This window comes from Dermacentor andersoni, chromosome 8 (assembly GCF_023375885.2).
Source record: "Dermacentor andersoni chromosome 8, qqDerAnde1_hic_scaffold, whole genome shotgun sequence".
NCBI classification, from domain to species: domain Eukaryota; kingdom Metazoa; phylum Arthropoda; class Arachnida; order Ixodida; family Ixodidae; genus Dermacentor; species Dermacentor andersoni.
The window spans coordinates 54,159,800-54,174,207 of record NC_092821.1 but is presented as its reverse complement, the minus strand read 5'-3'; the positions used below and the strand labels follow the sequence as shown (position 1 = coordinate 54,174,207).

The 14,408-nt window shown below is 49.8% G+C and overlaps 1 protein-coding gene across 1 annotated transcript in view; it reads left to right on the top strand.

Annotated features, from left to right (window-relative positions):
- Nucleotides 1-14,408, top strand: part of LOC126526358 (sodium-coupled monocarboxylate transporter 1-like) — a 113,573-nt gene that overhangs the window by 61,477 nt on the left and 37,688 nt on the right. Inside the window, exon 8 of the mRNA XM_050174255.3 lies at nt 3,715-3,803. Within this exon, the coding sequence (XP_050030212.3) occupies nt 3,715-3,803 (89 nt within the window). The remainder of the gene's footprint in view (nt 1-3,714; nt 3,804-14,408) is intronic.

The window sequence follows — 14,408 nt, the reverse complement described above, 5'->3', positions numbered from 1 at the left end:
CGTTCATAGCGACTGCGTCGCCCCAAGCACCGTGAACTCCAGATAGATGACTTATGTAGCGCTGTATAATGAACGGCAAAGTAGAGTGAATGCGTGAGCGTACTTATGTTCTGCTCAATAAAAAATGGTATGATGGGGCACTAACACGTAAAACTGTTCCAACTAGTTTTTATTGCAATGTCCTGACGTAAAATTTAAGTAACCGCTGACGCAAGGATCAGGCGGCGACCCGCCGCGTTGTCTGTACCGGCCAATCAGACGTTTTCCTCATTTATAGCACGTCACTTGTTTTATCTCAAGGCAAATAGCGTCGGCCGCCTTGACGGGTTTTTCTTATCCAATTGGCTGACAAGAGGCAAGGCGCACACCGAAGGGGAGAGGGTTTCGCTTTTGACGAGCTAGCGCAGTGAACCCCACGGGAATGGTGTTGCCGACGTATGCGTTTGGCCCGCTTTCCCTTGCTAACCTTACGGTGACTGGTCGAAAATTGCGGCGGCCTGCAACGGAACGTTAAAGATGCCACTAAACGGATCCTCAGCGGACAAGAGTTGGCCGAATGATGTCGTGTACGTTCCGCCGAGAACTGGTTTGAGAATACTATATTCCTGTAGAAGGAAGATCATACAGAAGTAACTCCATTTTCCAAGGTAGCTTTGAATAGCCAGTGCCAGAGCGAGCAGTGGGTAGACATTTTCTTTCCTGCGGAACGAAATTCAGTTTTGTTCAGCATAATAATGCATGTTCAATGCGTACGCGTAACTATTATGGGACGAGTTTTGGTGCTCGTTTGACGTCGCCTGAAAGACAGGCGAAATGGGTGCAACCCGAGATCATCTTCAGTAATGCCGGAAGGCTAATGGTGAGAAAGGCGTAGAATTGGAAAGAACCCCTTTCTTTCCAATTCCGATTTTCCATTTTTTTCAATCAACGGGCCATTGGAAGAGGGTGTGTCGGATCCTGAAGTCGGAGCCCAGCGTTGTCCTGTCCGTTTCTACTTTTGTTCGCGTCCGTACTTGCTGGAAACCATTATATGTTCCTTTTTTTGTTCGACATAATCGTGTATAATCAGAGTGTACGCTTCATATGTGTTCTCATGCTTTTCTCAACGCTTCGTGAAAGAAAGGCGATGTGGGGTCGGCTCAAAATGTTTTTGACAATCATGCAGGACTCATTGCAGAAACTGGCCAACAACAGTTTCAAATAGCTTTACGTTATAGCGCCCCTAATTCCCCCCTCAAGGGAAATCTGTTCAAGCGAATGTTGCGTTGGTATTTGCGAGGGACCCGGTTCTTTTTTAGCGATCATTTGCAAGGATAGAGGACACGACCAGGGCAGCAAAGCCCTGCCACGTAGCCGGCAGGCCCGGTTATTCGCTTAAGTTGGGTTCACAGGTCGGTTGCGACGATGGAAGAGTCAGACACGTGTGAAACGACGTACATCGAATCAGACCGCAGCTAGCATTCACATGACAGCGGAGAAAAGCCGACGACAACGACGTACGACCACGCCCCGCTCTAACTTTCCAATGCCCGCGCGGCGGCGCGGGCACTTTGAAGCGCTGTGCGAGTGTACTAGCCACCACCGAGCTAAGAGTGTAATATACGCGTTTGTATCACGCATTCCGATTCATTTAGCTACTTGGGCTCTGCTAAATTAGGCTCCCCTTACACCACGGCGTGTCGTCGGAGGTATTTCCGTACCTTTATGCAAAAATTCCGAATGCGATATCACCGGCGTATTGCAAAGTGCTGTGCGGGTACCAAGGGAAGGTCGCAGAACAAATACACCATCCGTCACCTGAAATCGCAATTTCCTCTGTCGCGTGCATACGCCTCAACAAGAACGTGTTTATTCTCAACCCATTTGAGACCCAGTTACGAGGCGGCTGCACTTAGCTACGATGGCGCTTTTCCATAGAAGTCGACTCCTTCATTTACTCCTACATTTACTGTTAGGGCGATGAGAGGAACACGCCAAGCAACTTGGTTGGTCTACAGCAGGCACCCTTAGCATCGACGGCTTTGTATCTGGGACGAAATTCCGACCCAACCAGCGACCATAAACTCGGCCGAAAACCAAAGAAAGCGATGATATTCTAAAGCCAAGACGCCGTGGTGCACAAAAGACGCGTCTTGGAGAGAAGCCGATGGATTCCAATCGCCGCGTGCCAAAACCACAAAAACGCGCCGCTTTGGCGGAACATCCCCGAGATGCACGGCTCTTTGAGAAGCGCTGAGAGTTGCGAAGCCTAGGCACTTAGAAAATGAGAAATGTGAAGAACGCAAGCCCAGTCTTACGCCTGGTCTGTGGAGTAATTGGCCGAGTGGCATGCGCTGCAATCGGTGGTCGCTCAATACAGTGCTTATTTGGATGGGTTAGACCCACTACAAACGGCATAAACAATCACTATGACAGACATTCTGGCATAAAGTGTCTGCGGTCGACTGTGGACCCAAATGCAACTGGCATTCATGCTATTTAGCAACACAGCGTACTGCAACCGCCGAGGCGTCTCAACTATGAGGCGGGTACTGCACCCTAACTCCTCTCTCGCGCTTTCCTCTGAATATTCTTTCCTCTGAAGTTCTTTCCTTTTCAGCACAGAATAAATATTGAACGATTTCTTGTTTTGTCATTGAAGTGCGGCACATACCCATGGCTCATAACCCGTGACTCAAGATGGCGTCAGAGGTTGCATATAAACAGACAACATGCCGCCAACTGGTCGAGCTGGCAAGCTCTCCTGATAGCTTTAAAACAGGCCCGACGATTGGTTTCAAATTCGGTTCCATCATCACAGAAACCCTACGTCGTATTCGTTAGACCACAGACTACCCAGTGACCGAAGTTGGCGTGGAATGGGTTACACCCGGAAAGACAGACAAACATGACGTTAACATGGTCATGTTCTGAAATAATACTAATCCCATTAAATAACACAGTAAAACACATCACATGCAAAAGAGAAAGAGGTGGCATGGATGACAGACGTGCTATTTCTGATTTCCTGCAAGAATGGCTTATCATCGAAAACGGCTGTCCAACGCCATAAGGGAACACCACATTTTGTTTTCGTATCTCTCACTCAAATGTACCATTAGCACCTCACAACTAAATAGCAATCAGCTACAATTCCGAACGTTACAAGAGACTTAAGCGTGTATGCGGAGTCTGCATTGATGGTATTTAATGTGGCTGCTAACGTAATAAAAAAGCTTCGGTCTTCCCGTCAAAACAGGCCGTGTTTGTAGTGTTGCATATGGAAGCGGTCATATTATAGTTAACGTGAGGTGATGGTTACAGAACTTTTTTTCGAAATGATTTCTGTCATGTAAATCGCATTGTTTGTGGCCTTTAAAGGCGCATCATTGCTAAATTATGGTAAATGCACCTCGTTTTAGATTGCATTATTTGGTTGGCATTCCTTTTTCGCGTTATTGGCAGTGATGTGACGCCGCAGTTTCGAGAATCTGGCATTCATATTTGTTAAAATTTCGCGAGATATTTAAGCAGAAAGCGCCAGCACTTGAAGTATTTTCAATACGAGTTGTAATACGGACAGCCGGCTTGCAGGCTTCTATAACATTTCCTATTGTTTGGACTTTCTTTAAACTTCTTTCGTAAAGCTATAGCAGCAAATAATGTGTTGAAATTACCGATTATCTTAAGCGCTGAGACTGTATTTTCAACCTAATTATTATTTCTAATTTTCAGATCATGCCACACTACATTACTACTGAACTTGTAAATATACCCGGATTCGCAGGACTGTACTTGGCTGGTGTTGTAAGCGCTGGAACAAGGTAAGGAGATTAAACAGATGACTATACTATCCTATTATTGCAGCGGTAAGCGGCACTGAACTTATTTAGAAGGAACGGCGACTCCACCTGCGGTTGAGGGGAAAGATAAGCTGCTAAGGACGTTATGTTATTCGGGGCCTCGCGTACGAAGCTTCATAGTGGGAGAATACTTTATTTGTACCTGTCTGGGGCATTAAATCGGACCATCGTACCTGTCCAGCTGATTATTGCACCGGAGGGGAACCGTGAATTATTCATGCGGCTTTTGTTCTTTATTTATTTGTTATGCTGTGCTGTCCACAGCCCCGGCCTATGATTTCTTCTGTCCGCCTTATTAGAGAAACGCCGTATATTCCGAGTGCTCGATACACCATCAAAACCTTTAGACGCCTCAAAGCTATCCCGCGAAATATGGGCCCGGCTAATCGCTTAGACGCATATTTATTTTAGGCAAACGGGTGTTAAAAGGAGCCAAGGTCTCCTTTAGCATTGTCGGCCATTGCTCAATCTTGAGAACTACTGGAATAGCCCTGGCTGCTTCTTGAAATTTGGCAAAATGTTTCTGGTACCATTGAAAATTCTATATGTGCCACTCGTTGCAACGGTGCTCGCAACCAAATTAGAACGCTCAATAAGCTTCAACAAAGCAACACTCTCACGAAAACAAAAATTGGCTTGCCTGGTGCCGTGTTCGACCACTACCGCCTTCCTGACTCTTGCAATAAAACCATGGCCCTCAGTCCCCAGCGGTTGCGGAGCGCCTGACCAAGGCGGCGATCAGGCCTGCGACGCGGCAGAGAGTGCTAAGAATCTCTGAATCCGGACAGGCCGCCACTGGAAATTGAACCTGGCAACGTTTGACATGCGAAACCTATCGAGTGAGACTAGCTTAGCAGGGCTCTTTGAGGAAATATCAGGCATTGCCTGGGATATTATTAGCCTTTGTGAGGTTGGAAGGACTGGTGAGACTTACACAGTGCTGACGAATGGCCACATCCTTGCTAGAGAGGTTTTCCAGAAAAGAGAAAATACAAGGTAGAATTACCAATCGATAATGACATAGCTGGAAGCATTGATAAATGGTGCAACAATATTGTGAGGGTGGCAGTCATTGTAATAGAGCTAAATAGAAGATACAGGGCCTGATAACGTAAAACGATTCCAATATGTTTTTATTCCAATCTCCTGACGTCAAATTTGCGAAACCACCGACGCAGCAATGGGGTGGTGACCCGCAGGGTTGTCTGAACAGATTAATCAAATGCTCTCCCCGTTTATACGAGGTCACTTCTGTTTGCTTTAAAAACGACTACCATTGCCTACACTGAGGGGGTAGTCATTTCTAATTGGCTGACAAAAGGCGAACAGCACGCTCAAGTGGCGAGGGATTCGATCGGGCCGAGCCACTGCATTGAAAGTTAATAGCCGGACGAAGAGGGTGGTGCCGGCGTCTCTGATTGGTCCGCTTTCCTTTACTTACCTTGAGGTGGCTGGTCGAAAATTGCAGCGACATGCAACGGAAGGTTAAGAATGTCGCTAAAACTGATCCTCAGCAAAGAAGAGTTGCCGAAACGTGCCGAAAGTGCTAGAAAACGTTACACAGCCACGCAAAAAGCTATATTGTACGCAAATAAACCCATGCTCTCCGGCAGGTGCGAGTCGCCAGTGCCTGAGCGATCGGCGGCAGCCATCTTTCTTTCCTTTCGGAACGGGTCGGCCTGCGGCTATTCAGAAAAAAAATTAATTTTGTTCGGCCAATTATTGCATCTTTAACGCGTGCACGTCTCTTTGACGCGGCGAGTTTTCTTGGTTTTGTGACGTCGTGTGACAGGCAGGTGAAGTGGGTGCAGCCCCATAATCTTTGACCAATAGCCGAGGGCTTATCACGAAAGGCGTCGAATCAGAAATAACTACTTTTCTTTTGTTCAGAGCAATTATGCATAATCATTGTGTACACGTCATATGAGATGGGGAGCTATTGTGGTTTTCGAGACGTCGCGTGATAGACAGGCGAAAGGGGGCGGTCCAAAAAAGTTTTTGACCAATCGCGGAGCGCTGAGTGCAGAATCGGAATATAAAAATTTGCAATAGCTTTAGGTTATAGCGTCCATAGAATAAAGTTAGTACAAGCCTATGTTCCAACCTCCAGTCATGATGACCACGAAATAGAGCAGTATTATGAAGATGTTGAGTTAGCAACCAGAAAAGGGCTAAACCAGTACACTGTAATAATGGGCAACTTTAATACAAAAATGGGAAAAGCACCGTAGTGTAGAAGTAATCGGCAACTATGACATCGACGCTAGGAATACAAGTGAAGGCATGTTGGTAGAATTCGCGTAAATCGATAGACTCCGAATAAGTAATACCTCCTTCAGGAAGCGCAGTACTAGGAAATGGAGCTGGAAAAGCCGTAATGAAGAAAGAAAAAAATGAAGTATATTTCATACTCTCTGTATTCCAGCATAGTGCAGAATGTAGAACAGTTAGAAAGGCACAGTGACCATAGATTAGTGAGCTCTAAGCTTTCACTCAATTTGAAGAGGCACAAAGTAAAATTAGTCAGGAATAAACAGATCGACCTAGACGTAGGGAGGTTAAAGGCAGGCGAATTCAGACTGGTGGTGGCTAACAAATATGTACCCTAGGTACAGCAACGTGGAGGTAACATAGAGATAATAAATGAAACCTTATGTAGGCTGAATTCAGAAGAACGAAATAAAATGAGAGGCAATGAATGAAGGCAACCAGTAGGTAAGCTCGCTCAAGTAACAAAGCACCTAATAAAGACACACAGAAACTTTCCTTTCTTCTTCTCCTCCCTTAAACTCGTTCTCTTAACTACTACACGCCCTCGCATTCGATCCCATAGATGAGATGAATATGTATATTGTCACGTGGTCGTGACGTCAAAGAACAATGTAGCAAAACTGTGAAAGGCAAAAACTAGCTTTCATTGGGCGAACCTGTGCCCACAAAACAGACTACACTTAAAGCACAACGAGAGCGGCGAACACAGTCGGCGATCGTCGTAAATCTGATCAGTGGGTCAAGCGCGTCGGTTTTTATACAGCAGTCATCGAATGTTCCAGACTAATCGTTGGGACCCGCGTGCCTTCTACAAAGTTCTACACCATTCGTGTCAAGCGATGAAATCAGATAACACAAGGTTCGGCGACAACAGACAGCGGATAGAAGCATCGATAACTTTCCAGAAACTTCGGATACATGCAGGCGCGTCCCTCGCTGTGCGATTACAGTTGTTAAGCGGCGAAACGTGGTCGCCCAATAAAGATAAGTACACGTGTCAATACCCCCCTCTTAAAAAGCATCGACCCGATGCTGCAAACCAACGAAGGTAATAAACAAAAGCACTCGTAGCAAAGAAAAGAACAAAAATGACGAAGTTCGTCAGCGTCCGTAAAAGGGTTTAAGGCGCACCACGTGGACCACTTCAGATCGTGCGCGGCGCCGCTGTGAATGCGAAATGCCGTCTGGCACGACCTCATAGTCCAGAGCGCCAATACGTCGGATGACCTTGTAGGGTCCGAAAGAGCGTCGGAGTAGTTTCTCACTGAGTCCTCGTCGGCGTACCGGGGTCCAGACCCAAACACGGTCGCCAGGCTGGTTCTCGACGAAGCGTCGTCGGAAGTTGTAGTGTCGGCTGTCGGTCCTCTGTTGGTTCTTGATCCGCAGGCGGGCGAGCTGTCGGGCTTCTTCGGCGCGCTGGAGATAGCTAGCGACGTCAACATTCTCTTCGTCAGTTACGTGCGGCAGCATGGCGTCAAGCGTCGTCGTCGGGTTCCTGCCGTAAACCAGCTTAAACGGCGTGATCTGTGTTATTTCTTGCACCGCCGTGTTGTACGCAAAGGTTGCGTACGGCAGGACCGCGTCCCACATCTTGTGTTCGACGTCGACGTACATTGCTAGCATGTCGGCGAGGGTCTTGTTCAGGCGCTCCGTGAGACCATTAGTCTGCGGATGGTAGGCAGTTGTCCTCCTGTGGCTTGTCTGGCTGTACTGCAGAATGGATTGGGTGAGCTCTGCTGTAAAAGCCGTTCCTCTGTCGGTGATGAGGATTTCTGGGGCACCATGTCGCAGCAGGATGTTCTCGACGAAAAATTTCGCCACTTCGGCTGCGCTGCCTTTTGGTAGAGCTTTAGTTTCAGCAAAACGGGTGAGATAGTCCGTCGCCAAGACGATCCACTTATTCCCGGATGTTGATATCGGAAACGGCCCCAACAAACCCATCCCAATCTGCTGGAATGGTCGGCGAGGAGGTTCGATCGGCTGTAGTAATCCTGCTGGCCTTGTCGCTGGTGTCTTGCGTCGTTGACAGTCTCGGCTTGTCTTGACGTAACGGGCGACGTCGGCGGTCAGACGCGGCCTATAATACCTTTCCTGTATTCCCGACAGCGTCCGGGAGAATCCGAGGTGCCAAGCGGTTGGATCGTCGTGTAGGGCGTGCAGTATTTCTGGACGTAGCGCTGACGGTACAACAAGAAGGTAGCTGGCGCGGACTGGTGAAAAGTTCTTCACAAGCAGGTTGTTTTGTAGCGTGAACGAAGACAACCCGCGCTTAAATGCCCTAGGGACAACGTCGGTGTTCCCTTCCAAATACTCCATGAGACCTTTTAGCTCCGGGTCGGCTCGTTGCTGTTTAGTGAAGTCTTCCGCGCTTATTATCCCAAGGAAGGCGTCGTCGTCCTCGTCGTCTTGCGGCGGGGAATCAATGGGGGCGCGCGATAAGCAGTCGGCGTCGGAGTGTTTTCTTCCGGACTTGTATATTACCGTGACACCATATTCTTGTAGTCTGAGGCTCCACCGCGCCAGCCGTCCTGAAGGGTCCTTTAAGTTAGCTAGCCAACACAATGCGTGATGGTCACTGACGACTTTGAATGGCCTGCCATAGAGGTAAGGACGGAATTTAGCTGTAGCCCAAATGATGGCGAGGCATTCCTTTTCAGTCGTAGAATAGTTGCTTTCCGCTTTTGACAGCGACCGGCTAGCATACGATATCACCCTTTCAAGTCCTGCTTTCCTCTGGACTAGGACGGCACCGAGGCATAGGCTACTGGCGTCAGGGTGGATTGCGGTATCGGCGTCTTCGTCGATGTGTGCAAGTACCGGCGGCGACTGCATGCGTCGTTTGAGTTCTTGAAATGCCTTGGCCTGCGGCGTTTCCCACTTGAACGCGACATCACATTTGGTTAGATGTGTTAGCGGCTCCACGATGCGTGAAAAGTCCTTGACAAAGCGCCTATAGTAGGCACACATGCCAAGGAATCTGCGCACTGCCTTCTTGTCGGTTGGCTGCGGGAACTTTGCGATGGCAGCTGTCTTCTGTGGGTCGGGGCGTACTCCTGATTTGCTGATCACGTTGCCTAGGAACAAAAGCTCATCGTAAGCGAAACGGCACTTTTCCGGCTTCAGAGTGAGCCCTGATGACTTGATGGCTTCTAACACTGTCACAAGCCGCCTAAGGTGATCGTCGAAATTTGCGGCGAAGACAACGACGTCATCCAGGTAAACAAGGCACGTCTGCCACTTCAGTCCGGCTAACACCGTGTCCATGACGCGCTGAAACGTTGCAGGCGCCGAGCACAGTCCGAATGGCATGACCTTGAACTCGTAGAAGCCGTCTGGCGTGATGAAGGCAGTCTTTTCGCGATCTCTTTCGTCGACTTCTATTTGCCAGTATCCAGACTTTAGGTCCATCGACGAGAAGTATGTAGCGTTGCAGAGCCGATCCAATGCGTCGTCTATCCATGGAAGGGGGTGCACATCCTTCTTCGTGATCTTGTTCAGTCGACGATAATCGACGCAGAAGCGTAGGGTTCCGTCCTTTTTCTTTACCAGGACTACAGGAGAGGCCCATGGGCTTTTCGACGGCTGGATGAGGTCGTCGCGCAGCATTTCGTCGACTTGTTGTCTAATAGCTTCACGTTCTCGCGTCGAAACTCGGTAAGGGCTCTGGCGGAGTGGTCGAGCGCTCTCTTCGGTTATTATGCGATGCTTTGCAACTGGTGTTTGTCGAATCCTCGATGACGTTGAAAAGCAGTCTTTGTATCGTCGGAGAAGTCTTCTGATCTGTTGCTGCTTACTCATAGGAAGACTTGGATTCGCGTCGAAGTCTGGTTCGGGGACAGTGCTCATCGGGGTAGATGCGGCTGAATCCGAGAGGACAAAGGCATTGCTGGTTTCCACAATTTCTTCGATGTATGCGATTGTCGTGCCCTTGTTGAAGTGCTTGAACTCTTGGCTGCAGCTGGTTAGCATAACTTCCACTTGCCCTCCTTGGAGTCGAGCGATCCCTCTTGCGACGCAAATTTCACGGTCGAGCAGTAGATGTTGATCGCCCTCGATGACGCCTTCTACGTCAGCGGGTGTTTCAGTGCCGACGGAAATAATAATGCTGGAGCGCGGCGGGATGCTCACTTGATCTTCGAGCGCACTCAAGGCGTGGTAACTACGACAGCTCTCCGGCGGTATCGCTTGATTTTGTGACAGCGTTATCTATTTCGACTTCAGGTCGATGACTGCGCCATGTTGATTCAGGAAGTCTATGCCGGGAATGACGTCTCGTGAACACTGTTGGAGGACAACGAAGGTGGCAGGGTAAGTCCGGTCATGAACGGTAATTCTTGCCGTGCAGATTCCAGTCGGCGTAATCAGGTGTCCTCTAGCGGTCCGAATTTGAGGGCCTTCCCATGCAGTCTTAACTTTCCTCAACTGGGCGGCGATGGGTCCACTTATGACGGAGTAATCGGCTCCTGTGTCTACTAAGGCGGTGACTGCGTGGCCGTCGAGAAGCACGTCGAGGTCGGTGGTTCTCTGTCTTGCGTTACAGTTAGGTCTTGGCGTCGGATCACGGCTGCGTCGTGTTGAACTGAAGTTGGAACGTCGCGTCGTCAAGTCGTCTTTCATCGGTGTAGTCTTGGCTTCCTGATTTCGACGGCACGGCGGCGTGTCGTTATGTCGTCGAGGTAGTTTCGTCGGTGTCTTCGTCGGCGGAGGAGGATCTTCGTCAGTTCGACGAACAGCAACCGCACCTCCATCGGTTGCTCCTTTTAGTTTTCCGGATATGGGCTCACTGACCGGCCCCGGGCTGGGCCAGTGTATGGTCGGCGCTGCGGCGACAGGTAGCGGCCTGGTGATGGCGAACGCGACGGTCGTCGAGAGCTCCACTGAGTAGCGGCGAGGTAGTCAGCGATATCGCGAGGTCTTTTGCCAATCTGTGGTCGCGGCGCGTTAACGGCGAACCCTCGGAGTCCCATCTCCCGTTATGGGCATCGGCGGTAAATGTGCCCCGCTTCTCCGCAGTGGTAGCAGAGCGGGCGGTGGTCAGGAGCGCGCCAAATGTCCGTCTTCCTCGCGTAGGTGCGCTGGGCGACGAGTGGTCATGCTGGCGCTGGCGGCGGCGGACGACGGAACTGCGGCGTGACAGGGCCCTGGCGTGGTCGCGGACCTTGACGGCGTGCGATGGCGGCGTAGGTCATCGCTTGCGGCTCAGACTGGGGCGATACAGGGGCTACTCCAAGTTGTTGGAGCTCCTCACGCACGGCGTAGGCAATCGAAGCCACTTGAGGCTGTGATGGTGGGAACAGCTTTTGTAGCTCCTCCCGCACGACCGCTCGGATAGTCTCGCGCAGGTCGTCGGTGGCCAGTGATTGAACCCCCGTCGGTGGCCAGTGATTGAACCCCGGCGTAGTTTGTCGAGTTTGTGCGGTGGTCGAATTGCCGGTTTCGCATCTCGAGTGTCTTCTCGATGCTGGTGGTCTCGCGAAGAAACTCGTCGACGGTCTTCGGTGGGCTTCGTACCATTCCGGCAAAAAGTTCCTCCTTCACACCACGCATCAGCAGGCGGACTTTCTTCTCCTCGGGCATTTCAGGGTCGGCGTGGCGGAAGAGACGGCTCATTTCTTCCGTGTAGATCGCGGAGTCTCATTAGGTAGCTGCACGCGGGTTTCTAATAGCGCTTGGGCTCGTTCTCGGCGTACGACACTTGCGAATGTCTGCAGGAAGCCGCTTCGGAAAAGTTCCCAGGTCGTTAAGGTGGCTTCTCGGTTCTCGAACCACGTCCTGGCCACGTCTTCCAAAGCGAAGAAGACATATCGCAGTTTGTCGTCGCTGTTCCAGTTGTTAAAGGTAGCGACTCTCTCGTACGTCTCAAGCCAGCTTTCCGGGTGCTCGAAAGTTGAACCGCGGAACGTCGGAGGCTCCCTGGGCTGCTGCAGCACGACGGGTGACGCTAGGGCTGCCATTGGGGTGGACTTGGTGGCCATCTTCCTAGGCGTCTCAGGCAATAAGTCCGTGCTCCGGGGGCAGTCCTTGCAGCCTGCGGCTACCTCACTGGTTCTTGGCGACGTTGGTGTCTTCCGAGTGAGGGCTTGGGTCACTGCTTTGTGGGGGCGTCCGGTACATGAACGCAAAGCACCTCCACCAGATGTCACGTGGTCGTGACGTCAAAGAACACAGTAGCAAAACTGTGAAAGGCAAAAACTAGCTTTTATTGGGCGAACCTGTGCCCACAAAACAGGCTACACTTAAAGCACAACGAGAGCGGTGAACACAGTCGGCGATCGTCGTAAATCTGATCAGTGGGTCAAGCGCGTCGGTTCTTATACAGCAGTCATCGAATGTTCCAGACTAATCGTTGGGACCCGCGTGCCTTCTACAAAGTTTCACACCATTCGTGTCAAGCGATGAAATCAGATAACACAAGGTTCGGCGGCAACAGACAGCGGATAGAAGTATCGATAACTTTCCAGAAACTTCGGATACATCCAGGCGCGTCCCTCACTGTGCGATTACAGTTGTTAAGCGGCGAAACGTGGTCACCCGATAAAGATAAGTACACGTGTCAATGTATATATATATATAATAATTATCAGTCATAGCACTCGTAGTACAGCCCTCTGGGCCGTTCTCTTTTCGAAAGTAGTCTTATTAGGGTTATTATAATTACACGAAGGTATTTCGCCCGTTACTCGGGCTAGCTTCCCACGCTAAGCGTGCCGCGCTCGCCTAGCACATGATCAAGCTTTTCCTAGTCTCTAAAGCCGCTCGAGTTCGCTCTTATCCACGGGCGGCCATTTTTCCAACACAGTATGCGGACATCATCAGTCCCTTTCCACGTATGTATGAGGCTCGGCAGAGGAGCTATGGCGCTTCAAAGTCACCTGGGGCCTGACGGACCAACCGACTGAGCTATCTTTCCGGGCGACATCCAAGGGTCACCAGTTCAAATCACCTGTTCTCCTCCTTTTTTTTCCTTCTTCTTTTTTCTTTTGCTTCCCCCTTTTTTATATATCTTTTCTTTTAGTTTATCACTGTAAGGGGACCCTCCTAAAAAAACAAGAAAGAAAAGCTATCTCCTCTATTATGTATGGCCACACATGTGCAGGTCATAAATACCAGGTTCTCTAGTTGAGTGCCATCCGTGCGGTGTAACCGAGCTCAGACTGGTCCACCTTCACTGATCAAATAAGGCACCACTGTAGGTTAAATGAGGCGTACAACTCCTGCGGGGGCGGTAGAGTATCCACCTCGCGTGCAAGAGGACCGTGGTTCGAATCCCGGTGCCGCGCAATTCCCCACCGGAAAAAAAGAACAAAAAAACCGTGTGTTGAGAAAATTACACAAACAGGCCTGGAGTGCGGCCTGATCCCGGGGACCAGAAACGGTAACGCACTCTCTCACCAGAGCAGCATTGGCCACCCTGGTGCAGTACTTGGCCACAACCTCCTATATTAATACAACAGTCAAACCCCGGCCCTCAGTCCCCAGCAGCCGTGAAGCAACTGACCACGGCGGCGACCAGATCTGTGACGCAGCAGAAGGTGCTAAGAATCCCTGGCTCCGAACAGGCCGCCATTGGAATCTGAACCTGGCAACGTTTAACGTTAGAACGTTATCTAGTGAAGCGAATCTAGCAGTGTTATTAATTAGAGGGGAGTAAATGGGATATAATAGGGATCATTGTGGTTAGGAGGACAAAAGAAACATATGCGGTGCTAAAAACCGGGCACGTCCTGTGCTACTGGGGCTTAGCGGAGAGACGAGAACTAGGAGTCGGATTCCTAGTTAATAAGAATATAGCTGGTAACATACAGGAATTCTATAGCATTAACGAGAGGGTGGCAGGTCTTGTTGTGAAACTTATTAAGAGGTACAATTTGAAGGTAGTACAGGTCTACGCCCCTACATCCAGTCATGATGACCAGGAAGTCGAAAGATTTTATGAAGACGTGGAATCGGCGATGGGTAAAGCCAAAGCAAAATACACTATACTGATGGGCGACTTCAATGCCAGGGTAGGCAAGAAGCAGGCTGGAGACAAGTCAGTGGGGGAATATGGCATAGGCTCTAGGAATAGCAGGGGAGAGTTATTAGTAGAGTTTGCAGAGCAGAATAATATGCGGATAATGAATACTTTTTTCCGCAAGCGAGTTAGCCGAAAGTTGACGTGGAGGAGCCCGAATGTTGAGACTAGAAATGAAATCGACTTCATACTCTGCGCTAACCCTGGCATCATACAAGATGTAGACGTGCTCAGCAAGGCACGCTGCAGTGACCATAGGATGGTAAGAACTGGAATTAGCC